Consider the following 14,585-nt stretch of genomic DNA (forward strand, 5'->3'; position numbering starts at 1 on the left):
ATTCGGGATTCACGCCAAGAAATGTATGAGACCAGACCAAATGGAACCAAACGTGAAATTCATGGTCCCGGCGGCCAGTCTAAATACATATACACAGCTGTGAATACAGTCTGAGAATGAATAAAAGACTGTCTTTAGAACTGCACTGAGATTATTTGAATATCTAGTAATATCTTTTAGTCTGACTAATACTCTCACAGTATTTTAGTTTTTTATTAATAAAACACTTCATGCATATCTGAATGTCTTTATGATAATATATTTGAATAATGTGATAGTGTACTTTACAAAGAAGAAAGAACACACTGAGCATGTGTAAAGTATGTTAAAGATCTTAGATGAGACAGAACTGTATGTTAAGCTTATAAAGTATAACTTCAGTATCTACTGAATTAATTTCTTAGAATATATAATCACTGCAGATGATTATTATTATTATTATTATTATTCTTCAATTATAGATGTATGCAGTCAGAGACTATGACATCTACCTGAGAACTTTAGTTCTCAGGGTTTTTTCTATGTCTGTAAAGTTAACTATTGTACATTCATCAATTTCAGATATGCAAAATCAGAAAATTCCAGCCCAGAATACAAAAACTGTTTACAAATTGCGGTGTTTTAACATCTTTTGATACTTTAAAATCATTTGACAATATCATGACAAAAGAAAAGAGAGAAAGAACACAGTCTCAAAGATAGACACATTAAATAGATAGATAGAAAGAAATTGAAAGGAAAAGATACAGAAAAAGATAAAGTAAAGAGAGACTATAACAAAACAAATTATTAAAAGAGAGTGTATAGCTGTTTTAACAGACTATATCTGATTAATTTCCTTCTCTTCATATTCAGATAATTCTGAATTTAGCCATTTTCTTGTAGCTGCTTGAGTTTCTGATAGAAAGTCTATTAAGTATTTAATTCCTGTCTCAGTTGAGAATAAGAATCTCATATTTAATTGATTTAAATCATACTTCTCTTTCAATCTGGCTCTGAGACTATTGTATAATGCACAGTGTATTATAATATGCTCAGGATTCTCATTTGTATTGCAGAATGAGCATTCTATTGAGTCAAATCTATCATCAAATCTTTGTATATAAGATTTGAAATAGCCATGTCCTAGTTTCAGCTGTATTATAGATGAGAATATTTTCTTTTTACATTTAATTGAACAAGATTTCCACTTGAGTTTTGTTTCAAATCTTGAGTAATGTATACTCTTCTTTTGTTTCTGCCAGCTTTCATTCCACTTGTTTAAACAAGATTCTTTTATTTTTCTCCTTATAAAGACCAGGACACAATTTTTTGAATAGATCTGCTTAATTCTGCACTCTTTTTTGCAGCTGAATCAGCCAATTCATTGCCATAAATATTTCATATGAGCAGGAACCCCAGTGCAGATGAATTCTTAGCTTTGATGTTCTTCTCTTTTTGAATTTTTAAACAGAGTTTAAGATGCAGGTCAAGATTTATTTGATCATTATGAATCTGACTATTTCTAAGTCTTTTTAAAGCAGCTTGACTATCAGAGAATATCCATGCCTCTTTCAAACAATTTCCTCTTTTATGAGATTTTATTTCAATGAGTTTGAAAGCTTTCACTATTGCAAATAGTTCAGCATCAAAGACTTCACATTCAGAGCCTAGATTTCAGGAATCTGAGATAAAATTAATATTATCTTCAGTAAAAGCAATGCCTGCGCCTAATCTATTCAAGTTCTCATTTTTTGAGTCATCTGAATAAATCAGAATAGAGTCTTTTACATTGATTGTAGAAATTCTCTTCAAATGCTGTTCATATTCTTTCTCTTTTGATAGTTCACTTATTTGTAAGTCTATAAGAGATTCAAGCTTTTTTCTCCAGGGAGATAACTTCTCATGATCAATCTTTTCAACATTTAAAGAAGAAAATTGATTTTTAATCAGAGAGCATAGTCTGTACAGTTGAGAAGGCATTTTCTTTGAAGAATTATTTTCATTTCAATCAAGAAATCTATTCCAATCCAGTTCATTTCCAGAGTTAATTGATGAAAATGAAGAAGAGACTCTTTCTCTGATTATATGATTCAAGCTCATCTTCACAACTCTCAGAGCATAGTTCATACAGACCTTTTCAAATCTAATAGCAGGAGGAGGAATTGAAGCTTCAATTTCCATTGCTTTAATAGAAGATGATTTGAATGCTCTCAGAATTATTCTCAAGGCTCTGTTTTGCAGACTTTGAAAGAGTTCAGTGAAATTCCCTTGATTATTCCATCAAACTTGAACTTCATAATCAGCTACTGATGTAATACAGGCTATATATAACTGTCTCATAGCCTGGAAGGATAGACCTCTCTCTGTATTTGATAGTCTGATTATGTTATTCAATAGTCTTTCTGCCTTGACAGTTCTTTGTTGAATGTGATATTTAAAATTCAACTTGGAGTTTAACCATACTTCTAATCATTTGACATTTACACTGGGTTTAATCTCTTTATTTAAAAGAGTTAGAGATAGTTCTTTCTCATTGAATCTGGGAAAGAAGTGAATTAACTCAGTTTTATTCATATCAAATTGAATTTGATTAATATCTGCTCTAACAAAGATTTTCTTTGCAGCTTCTTCAATTACTTTCAAATTCTCTTTGATAGTTTTTGAGCTGTAGACTAGACCAATATCATCCATATAACTTGGAGATTGCACTATTCTCATATTTCTATTTTTGAATAGATATGCAGTGTATATTGCAAATAAAATGAGTGAGATTGAAGATCTCTGTGATACTCCTATTTTTATCTCAGTCTTGTCTTGTTTCATTCCATCAAAGAAGAGTTGTATAATTCTTTTAGACATAAAACAGTTAACTCATTTTATTAGAGAAAGTGGCAGTTTTAATATCTTCAATGTCTGAATTAACTTTGACTTTGAAACATGATCAAATGCTTCTTTTATATCAATAAAAACTGCAGTTGAGATCAGACTCTCATGCTTTGCTATTTGAATATCATGAACAACTGAGAGAACAGTGTCAATTGCAGAACACTGTTTTCTATCTCTCATTTGTTCACTGAATAAAAGAGAATCATCTATAGAGCTTATAAAAGATAGTTGAGTAGCTATTATCTTTTCTAAAACCTTTTCTAGACAGTTCAATAGAGATATTACTCTATATAACTTAGAAATTGAAGTTTTTCTATTAGGTTTTGCAAGAATCACTTCAGTGACTTCTCTCCAGCATTCAGAATGATATTCATTTTTCAAGAGATTGAAAAAGAGCTCAAAATATTCATTCTTTAAGTAGGAATATGTATTTTAAATAATTAAGTGATTAATTGAATCAGGACCTGCAGCAGTTTTAACAGAACTTGAGAAGATAGCTGACTCTAATTCATCTTATGTAAGATCAGATCATTCTCAGTCATTTTCATCAATGTAGTTGAGAAGTGATATATTCTCTTCCTCTGAATCTGAATCTGAATCTGGTGAGTTCTGAAAGAGAATTCTCATGAAAGCTTGATATTTTTTCTCAAAAGAGTTTACTGTATATGATTCATTCTGAAACTCATATTCTAGAGCTGAAAGTTTTGCTACACTTGTTATTTTAGTATAGTTAAAAGCTTTAAAAACTTTCTTTTCTTATGCTTCTTTAAGAAATTTATTCCAGCAGTCTGTTTTAGCTCTTTTAATATCTGAAAAATATTCATTTCTGACAGCTTTGAACTCTTCATCAGATATTATATTATTCTTTCAATCTCTTCTAGCAGTAGCTAATTCTTTTCTTTTAGATGAGATATTTTCATTTCATCAAGGTTTTGAATACTCAGAAGATTTTCTTTTTGAAATATTATCTCTAACACTTGTTAGAATAATAGATGTAATAAGCTTCACTCTATTCTCAAGCATTTCATTTGAGATATCTTGACCAGAATTTCAATATAACTCATTCTGTCTTTCAGATTTTAACAGTTTTATACTTTCTTCAACTGCTTTTCAATCAGCTTTTTCAAAGTTATACTGATTAGAGAGAAGAGAATTTTCACTCATTTGTTTTTCACTCAGTTTAATATCAAATTGAATAATCTCATGATCTGATTCTGATGTCTCATTTGAATCAATAAATCAGTTTACAAGTCTTCTTTTCATTAGATTTTGTGACATAAATGTTAGATCTATAATAGACTTCTGTTTTATGCCTTTTCTAAAGAATGTTTATTGATCAGACTTATTAACCAAATCTATTGAATGCTCAAAGATTTATTTAATCAGATTATCAGCTCTCACTGCTCTCTTACATTCTGAATTTCATCAGAGATGATGTGTATTGAAATCTTCTACAATTATAGAGTTTCTTGATAAAGTTATGTTCAGAAATCCTCTATCAATTGTTCAGATATTATTATTTTTCTTCAATGACTTTTCATTATAGATATTTATGAGCTGTATAGTATCAAACTCATTTTCTTTATCTATAATATCACTCATCAGAATATCAGGGTCAGACATGATATCAAATCTTAGATTAAATTGATATCTTGATCTCTTTCTTTCATAGATCACTACTCTTGACTTTATCTCAGACTCTTGAGATAAAAAGCAGTAGTAGCTTGAATGAGAAATGACATATTTTTGCTCAGCATCAAAATTTGACTTCTGAAGCAGTACAAAATCAACTTTTTATTCAAATACAATTTGAAGATAAGAATAAATGCAATTTAAGTTTCTATTCACATTATTTTGAATAAATGTGATTTTTGAAGAGTTTTTAAACTTTTTTTGTTGTTTTTGTTGTATATTCATACTAAAAAGGAGTAGAGTAGAATCTAATCACTATCATCAGATAGTAGATTATAACTGTTCTGAAAAGTAGAAATCTCAACTGCTTGTATTATATCTAGTTTATCATCAGAGTCATTTCTCAATTCTCTAATCTTAACAGAGATTTGAGAATTCAAATTCTGTTTACATTTCACTGAAGAATTGGAGTTTGAAGACTTAGATAATTGAGAGTTTCTTCTTTTTAAGCTTGCAGTTGTGAGTTTACTGGCTTGACTCTTCTCTTCAGTTCTAGATTGACTTTGAGCTTTATCTTTTCTCTAGTTCTTTTAAGTTCTAGAAGCAAACATACATTCTTTTGAGCTAGATGTAGACTGGCCGCCGGGACCATGAATTTCACGTTTGATTCCATTTGGTCTGGTCCCATACATTTCTTGGCGTGAATCCCGCTGGGACTAATCATTAAATAAACATGCAAAGTGACTATATATCAGATCTCAAAATGGAACCATGACTTGAAAAAAATGAGAAAGTGGTCTCATTTGGTCCCATTTAGTCCCATTCTTGGCATAAAGTTACTATTTTTAGATATTTTAAGGTTTTTTTTAGACTATTTTTAATTTTTTAAAAAGTAACGCTTTTTGGTAATGCTCAAATGAGATTTAAAGCCATTTAAAGCAATAAAAATAATTTAAATTGAGAAGTGGAAATCATGATCTCATTTGGAAAATGTGACAAGAGTAGACAGTAAGTCTCACTGAGACAGTATGAGACTACTATCTAATGTTAGAACCGTGTAATGAGATCTGTTGAATTGACAATGAGACTATCAAAAATTCTGGTCCTGGTCCCAGACACGGTCACACGATCAGTCTAGCTAGATGCATGTTTTTCTTTGCAATTAGAGCACTTAAGCAGAGTATGTTGACAAATTTCATCTCTTTTTGAGCATGTTTCACATTTATGCTCACTAGTTTTGTGATCTCTGACACAGAATGCACATTTTGAGTCTCTAAAACATGAGATTGCAAAGTGTTCATATCTTTGACAGTTTGAACACTGTGTTTGAGCTTTGAGATTCATTCTTGAGTCTTTGTATTTATGAACTCTCATTTTCAAATCTGTTACTCTTACTTCAGAGATCTTTGACTGTTCAAGTGTTTTTATATATACTAGAACAGAGGCATTTCTCCTGCTTTGTCTGAACTCAATTGAATTTAGTCATATAGGCTTCTTTCTCAGTTGAATGAAGTTGTATTCTTTCAATTCATTTTTGAGAAGTAGCATTCCTTCTTCACAGTCAAAAATTTCAACTGAAATATCATGAAGAATGAATTTGTCTCACTTTTCATCTCTTTCAGATAGAATTGTTGTGTTTAGCAAAGATTCTACTGCTGACTTTCAAAGATTCTCATTCTGAATAAGGAATTCAGCACTGAATTCAGGCATTGTAGTCAGAATGATGAAGTTTTCAAAGAATGATGACTTAATTAAAGCTATAACTGGTTTTTGAACTTCAATATCAGTCATCAACTGAGAAAAGAACTGCTGATTAATTTCATTTCTGATTCTGAAAATGAGATTTGAGTTTAGCTTGTTTCTTTGCAGAATGTCCTGGTTTGAGACTTTGAGAATGAGTCTTCTGTTTCTAAAGATTTGAAAGTTTTTCTCTTTTTGCATTTTCTTTTTCACTTTTCTATAAATAGAGACATGAGCAGTATTCTTCTCAGTTTTCTCAGAATTTTGAGCAGGTTTTGAGACAGCAGGTTTAGAGACAGCAGATTCAGCTGCTTGAGCATATGTTTTCTTCTGATTCAAAGAAGAAGAAGAAGTAGAAAGAAAGAAAGAAGAAGAGCAAGATGAAGAGTCAGTGATTATACTAGGAATTTTCAAGGTTTTTTGAACTGTATTTGAGATTCCAAGTTTGAACTTGATCATCTTCTATAGTTATCTAGTCTGAGCATGAAGAATTAACAGAACTTCTTCATTCATCTCACTCAGACACTGCTTTTCAAGAATCTTGCTTGCTTTTTCAAGTTTCTGTATTTCAAGAACTTATTGTTTCTCTATTTCTTCTTTCTTTCTTCTCTTCAGAATTTCAATCTCAGGAATAGCATTTGAGAAAGCATCTTTTTCCACATCAACTGAGTGTATTTTTGAACTCATTGTTTTCACTCAATGAAAAGTTGGTCAGACTGTTTCAATTGAGATATTTCTAAGTCTGTTTTCAATTGAAAAGTTGATCAGACTGTTTCAAAAGAAGAATAAAAGACTTTTGTGTATAAAACACCTGATTTTTTTCACACTAGTTCAGTAACTAGGTTAGATTTTTGAAGATTATTATTATTATTATTATTCATCAATTATAGATGTATGCAGTCAGAGACTATGACATCTACCTGAGAACTTTAGTTCTCAGGGTTTTTTCTATGTCTGTAAAGTTAACTATTGTACATTCATCAATTTCAGATATGCAAAATCAGAAAATTCCAGCCCAGAATACAAAAACTGTCTACAAATTGCAGTGTTTTAATATCTTTTGATACTTTGAAATCATTTGACAATATCATGACAAAAGAAAAGAGAGAAAGAACACAGTCTCAAAGATAGACACATTAAATAGATAGATAGAAAGAAATTGAAAGAAAAAGATACAGAAATAGATAAAGTAAAGAGAGACTATAACAAAACAAATTATTAAAAGAGAGTGTATAGCTGTTTTAACAGACTGTATCTGATTAATTTCCTCCTCTTCATATTCAGATAATTCTGAATTTAGTTATTTTCTTATAGCTGCTTGAGTTTCTGATAGAAAGTCTATTAAGTATTTAATTCCTGTCTCAGTTGAGAATAAGAATCTCATATTTAATTGATTTAGATCATGCTTCTCTTTCAATCTGGCTCTGAGACTATTGTATAATGCACAGTGCATTATAATATGCTCAGAATTCTCATTTGTATTGCAGAATGAGCATTCTATTGAGTCAAATCTATCATCAAATCTTTGTATATAAGATTTGAAATAGCCATGTCCTAGTTTCAGCTGTATTATAGATGAGAATATTTTCTTTTTACATTTAATTGAACAAGATTTCCACTTGAGTTTTGTTTTAAATCTTGAATAATGTATACTCTTCTTTTATTTCTGCCAGCTTTCATTTCACTTGTCTAAACAAGATTCTTTTATTTTTCTCTTTATAAAAGATCAGAACATAATTTTTTGAATAGATCTGCTTAATTCTGCACTCTTTTTTGCAGCTGAATGAGTCAATTCATTGTCATGAATATTCATATGAGCAGGAACTCAGTGCAGATGAATTCTCAGCTTTGATATTCTTCTCTTTTGAATTTTTAAAACAGAGTTTAAGATCAGTTCAAGATTCATTTGATCATTATGAATCTGACTATTTCTAAGTCTTTTTAAAGCAGCTTGACTATCAGAGAATATTCATACCTCTTTCAAATAATTTCCTCTTTTATGAGATTTTATTTCAATGAGTTTGAAAGCTTTCACTATTGCAAATAGTTCAGCATCAAAGACTTCACATTCAGAGCCTAGATTTCAGAAATCTGAGATAAAATTAATATTATCTTCAGTAAAAGCAATGCCTGTGTCTAATCTATTCAAGTTCTCATTTTTTGAGTCCTCTGAATAAATCAGAATAGAGTCTTTTACATTGATTGTAGAAATTCTCTTCAAATGCTGTTCATATTCTTTCTCTTTTAATAGTTCACTTATTTGTAAGTCTATAAGAGATTCAAGCTTTTTTCTTCAGAGAGATAACTTCTCATGATCAACTTTTTCAACATTTAAAGAAGAAAATTGATTTTTAATTAGAGAGTATAGTCTGTACAGTTGAGAAGACATTTTCTTTGAAGAATTATTTTCATTTCAATTAAGAAATCTATTTCAATTCAGTTCATTTCCAGAGTTAATTGATGAAAATGAAGAAGAGACTCTTTCTCTGATTATATGATTTAAGCTCATCTTTACAACTCTCAGAGCATAGTTTATACAGGCCTTTTCAAATCTAATAGCAGAAGAAGGAATTGAAGCTTCAATTTTCATTGCTTTAATAGAAGATGATTTAAATGCTTTCAGAATTCTTCTCAAGACTCTGTTTTACAGACTTTGAAAGAGTTCAGTGAAATTCTCTTGATTATTTCATCAAACTTGAACTTCATAATCAGCTACTGATGTAATACAGGCTATATATAACTGTCTCATAGCCTGGAAGAATAGAACTCTCTCTGTATTTGATAGTCTGATTATGTTATTCAATAGTCTTTCTGCCTTGACAGTTCTTTGTTGAATGTGATATTTAAAATTCAACTTGGAGTTTAACCATACTTCTAATCATTTGACATTTACACTGAGTTTAATCTCTTTATTTAAAAGAGTTAGAGATAGTTCTTTCTCATTGAATCTAGAAAAGAAATGAATTAACTCAGTTTTATTCATATTAAATTGAATTTGATTAATATCTGCTCTAACAAAGATTTTCTTTACAGCTTCTTCAATTACTTTCAAATTCTCTTTGATAGTTTTTGAGCTGTAGACTAGACCAATATCATCCACATAACTCAGAGATTATACTATTCTCATATTTCTATTTTTGAATAGATATGCAGTGTATATTGCAAATAAAATGAGTGAGATTGAAGATCTCTGTGATACTTCTATTTTTATCTCAGTCTTATCTTGTTTCATTCCATCAAAGAAGAGTTATATAATTCTTTTAGATATAAAACAGTTAATTCATTTTATTAGAGAAAGTGACAGTTTTAATATCTTCAATGTCTGAATTAACTTTGACTTTGAAACATGATCAAATGCTTCTTTTATATTAATAAAAACTGCAGTTGAGATCAGACTCTCATGCTTTGCTATTTGAATATCATGAATAACTGAGAGAACAGTGTCAATTACAGAACACTGTTTTCTATCTCTCATTTATTCACTGAAAAAAAGAGAATCATCTATAGAGCTTATAAAAGATAGTTGAGTAGCTATTATCTTTTCTAAAACCTTTTCTAGGCAGTTCAATAGAGATATTACTCTATATGACTTAGGAATTGAAGTTTTTCTATTAGATTTTACAAGAATCACTTCAGTGGCTTCTCCCCAGCATTCAGAATGATATTCATTTTTCAAGAGATTAAAAAACAGCTCAAAATATTCATTCTTTAAGTAGGAATATGTATTTTGAATAATTAAGTGATTAATTGAATCAGAATCTGCAGCAGTTTTAACAGAACTTGAGAAGATAGCTGACTCTAATTCATCTTGTGTAAGATCAGGCCATTCTCAGTCATTTTCATCAATGTAGTTGAGAAGTGATATATTCTCTTTCTCTGAATCTGAATCTGAATCTGATGAGTTCTGAAAGAGAATTCTCATGAAAGCTTGACATTTTTTCTCAAAAGAGTTTGCTGTATATAATTCATTCTGAAACTCATATTCTAGAGCTGAAAGTTTTGCTACACTTGTTATTTTAGTATAGTTCAAAGCTTTAAAAACTTCCTTCTCTTATGCTTCTTCAAGAAATTTATTCCAGCAGTCTGTTTTAGCTCTTTTAATATCTGAAAAATATTCATTTCTGACAGCTTTGAACTCTTCATCAGATATTACATCATTCTTTCAATCTCTTCTAGCAGTAGCTAATTCTTTTCTTTTAGATGAGATATTCTCATTTCATCAAGGTTTTGAATACTCAGAAGATTTTCTTTTTAAAATATTATCTCTAACACTTGTTAGAATAATAGATGTAATAAGCTTCACTCTATTCTTAAGCATTTCATTTAAGATATCTTGATCAGAATTCCAATATAGCTCATTCTGTTTTTCAGATTTTAACAGTTTTATGCTCTCTTCAACTGCTTTTCAATCAGCTTTTTCAAAGTTATACTGATTAGAGAGAAGAGGATTTTCACTCCTTTATTTTTCACTCAGTTCAATATCAAATTGAATAATCTCATGATCTGATTCTGATGTCTCATTTGAATCAATAAATCAGTTTACAAGTCTTCTTTTCATTAGATTTTATGACATGAATGTTAAATCTATAATAGACTTCTGTTTCATACCTTTTCTAAAGAATGTTTGTTGATCAGACTTATTAATCAAATCTATTAAATGCTCAAAGATTCATTCAATCAGATTATCAGCTCTCACTGCTCTCTTGCATTCTGAATTTCATCAGAAATGATGTGCATTGAAATCTCCTGCAATTATAGAGTTTCTTAATAAAGTTATGTTCAGAAATTCTCTATCAATTGTTCAGATATTGTTGTTTTTCTTCAATGACTTTTCATTATAGATATTTATGAGCTGTATAGTATCAAACTCATTTTCTTTATCTATAATATCACCCACCAGAATATCAGGGTCAGATATGATATCAAATCTTAGATTAAATTGATATCTTAATCTCTTTCTTTCATAGATCACTACTCTTGACTTTATCTCAGACTTTTAAGGTAAAAAGCAGTAGTAGCTTGAATGAGAAATGACATATTTTTGCTCAGTATTAAAATTCAGCTTCTGAAGCAGTATAAAATCAACTTTTTATTCAAATATAATTTAAAGACAAGAATAAATGCAATTTGAGTTTCTATTCATATTATTTTAAATAAATGTGATTTTTAAAGAGTTTTTAAACTTTTTTTGTTGTTTTTGTTGTATATTCATACTAAAAGAGAGTAGAGTAGAATCTAATCACTATCATCAGATAGTAGATTATAACTGTTCTGAAAAGTAGGAATCTCAACTGCTTGCGAACCGCTCCACCACGAACTCGCTCGATTTTTCGAATAAGAACCCGCCGATAGATCCATCGAAAAGCCCTCGATCATACGAGCATTTTGACCCCATCGCCGACCGCATACCCCGTGTGGTGGTGGAGTTATCCAGCCAAACGTGAACCGGACGTTGTTCGAAGCTCCTGTGTGGGATTATCCCCCGTTCTCCCCTACCACACCACAACCCCGGGCCAGAGTGCCATACACATTGTAAGGTGAAGTGACCTAGCCATATGCACCAATCTTCTCGATTTTGGAAGACCCCCGACCTGTAGTTGTGGAGATATCCGAGGAGCGACCTCCGCGAAAACCCTGTTCATCTTTGATGTTCCAAAACACCAATGCCAAGTCTCACCCTCGTACCGTCCTTCCCAATCTGGCCCATCCCCGGCAGAAAAATACAAAAAGATACCTCGGTGATAATATCAAGCACATAATCAATGGACTCTTCTGAAGTGCAACCTCCACAGTCCGCCGCCAGTGTATCTAGACTTCAACACCAAGTCTCACCCCTGTACTACCCCTCTCAATCTGGCCCATCCCCAGCAGAATGATACAAAAAGATACCTCAGCAACAGTATTCAATACATAACCAGTGGACAACAAGTCAACAGCACATCAACAACTATAAAATCAGTATACCTCAAGATCTGACTGAGCCTTTGATCCCTGCACAGTGAGATATATTAAATCTAGTTTTAATACCTCAATATTCAATAGATTCTGCAAGGGATTGAGAACAGCAACACTAGGTTTCTATTGAATTTGAGAATTAACTCTATATTGATATAATCATTGACAAAGTCTTCTATTTTGAGATATAAATAACCAGTTCCTCTACATCCTGCTGACAATATTTATATTATCATATAGAAACAGACTTATATTCTCTATAATATCAAGACTCTGAAGAGGGAAAGTCTTGGTAGAGAGTATACAGTAGTGTATATCTTAGCAGTTTCTATCTCATTCTTCTGCAGCAGTTAATGCAAAAAAAAAAGATCTTAGAAATAGTTTTTTACTTCTCTTGAAAAAGTAAGGTGTTTTTCTCTGGGTTTTACACAATATTCTTACAAAGAATTAAAAACAGAGTTGTTTTCTGTCATAATTTCATATTCTTTTAAGTAAGAATTACTATTTCAGTGGCTGAAGAGCTTTCATTAATACTTAATTCTTTTTTACACTCTTTATTAACTGATTTGAGTTGCACACTTGTTGTGTGAGGAGAATTGAATGATTTAGAATAAAATTGAATAGTTTTAATCAATTTCTCTGCAAAAAATTGATTTATTTTTTGTCAGTTTTTCTCTCAAAAACTGTCATATCATCTGATTTATTATCAATTGATATCATACTTTTCCTCACTGTATCCCAAGAAAGAGATTGTAAAGATTTTATTGATTTATCTTAAAAATCAATTTTAGTTTATTAGATTCTCTTCAAAAATCTAACCTAGTTACTGAACTAGTGTGAAAAAAAATCAGGTGTTTTATACACAAAAGTCTTTTATTCTTCTTTTGAAACAGTCTGACCAACTTTTCAATTGAAAACAGACTTAGAAATATCTCAATTGAAACAGTCTGACCAACTTTTCATTGAGTGAAAACAATGAGTTCAAAAATACGCTCAGTTGATATGGAAAAAGATGCTTTCTCAAATGCTATTTCTGAGATTGAAATTCTGAAGAGAAGAAAGAAAGAAGAAATAGAGAAACAACAAGTTCTTGAAATACAGGAACTTGAAAAAGCAAGCAAGATTCTTGGAAAGCAGTGTCTGAGTGAGATGAATGAAGAAGTTCTGTTAATTCTTCATGCTCAGGCCAGACAACTACAGAAGGTGATCAAGTTTAAACTTGAAATCTCAAACACAGTTCAAAAAACCTTGAAAATTCCTAGTACAATCACTGACTCTTCATCTTACTCTTCTTCTTCCTTTCTTCCTACTTCTTCTTCTTCTTTGAATCAGAAGAAAACATATGCTCAAGCAGCTGAATCTGCTGTCTCTAAACCTGCTGTCTCAAAACCTGCTCAAAATCCTGAGAAAACTGAGAAGAATACTGCTCATGCCTCTATTCATAGAAAAGTGGAAAAGAAAATGCAAAAAGAGAAAAACTTCCAAATCTCTAGAAATAGAAGACTCATTCTCAAAGTCTCAAACCAGGACATTCTGCAAAGAAACAAGCTAAACTCAAATCTCATTTTCAGAATCAGAAATGAAATTAATCAGCAGTTCTTTTCTCAGTTGATGACTGATATTGAAGTTCAAAAACCAGTTATAGCTTCAATTGAGCCATCATTCTTTGAAAACTCTATTATTCTGACTACAATGCCTGAATTCAGTGCTGAATTCCTTATTCAGAATGAGAATCTCTGGAAGTCAGCAGTAGAATCATTGCTAAACACAACAATTCTATCTGAAAGAGATGAAAAGTGAGACAAATTCATTCTTCATGATATTTCAGTTGAAATTTTTGACTGTGAAGAAGGAATGCTACTTCTCAAAAATGAATTGGAAGAATATAACTTCATTCAACTGAGAAAGGAGCCTGTATGACTAAATTCAATTGAGTTCAGACAAAGCAGGAGAAATGCCTCTGTTCTAGTATATACAAAAACACTTGAACAGTCAAAGATCTCTGAAGTAAGAGTAGCAGATTTGAAAATGAGAGTTCATGAATACAAAGACTCAAGAATGAATCTCAAAGCTCAAACACAGTGTTCAAACTGTCAAAGATATGGACACTTTGCAATCTCATGTTTTAGAGACTCAAAATGTGCATTCTGTGCCAGAGATCACAAAACTAGTGAGCATAAATGTGAAACATGCTCAAAAAGAGGTGAAATTTGTCAACATACTCTGCTTAAGTGCTCTAATTGTAAAGAAAAACATGCATCTAGCTCTAAAGAATGTATGTTTGCTCCTAGAACTCAAAAGAACTGGAGAAAAGATGAAGCTCAAAGTCAATCTAGAACTGAAGAGAAGAGTCAAGCCAGTAAACTCACAACTGCAAGCTCAAAAAGAGA

At 31.0% G+C, this 14,585-nt stretch overlaps 2 protein-coding genes across 2 annotated transcripts; both read left to right on the plus strand.

The window, feature by feature from the left end:
- Positions 1 to 11,522: 11,522 nt before the first annotated feature.
- Positions 11,523 to 12,416, plus strand: BDCG_18027 (uncharacterized protein; the record flags this gene model as incomplete). The annotated part of the gene is made up of 1 exon (XM_045427046.1): positions 11,523 to 12,416. A coding segment is annotated over one exon (162 nt), but the record flags the coding sequence as incomplete, so codon positions are not given.
- A 781-nt stretch (positions 12,417 to 13,197) lies between these two features.
- BDCG_18028 (uncharacterized protein) lies at positions 13,198 to 13,995 on the plus strand (the record flags this gene model as incomplete). Its single annotated transcript, XM_045427047.1, has 1 exon — positions 13,198 to 13,995. The coding sequence occupies one exon, from the start codon at positions 13,198 to 13,200 to the stop codon at positions 13,993 to 13,995; it is 798 nt and encodes a 265-aa protein (XP_045282982.1).
- Positions 13,996 to 14,585: the final 590 nt, after the last annotated feature.

The sequence above is a fragment of the Blastomyces dermatitidis genome (genome assembly GCF_000003525.1).
Source record: "Blastomyces dermatitidis ER-3 genomic scaffold supercont1.20, whole genome shotgun sequence".
NCBI classification, from domain to species: domain Eukaryota; kingdom Fungi; phylum Ascomycota; class Eurotiomycetes; order Onygenales; family Ajellomycetaceae; genus Blastomyces; species Blastomyces dermatitidis.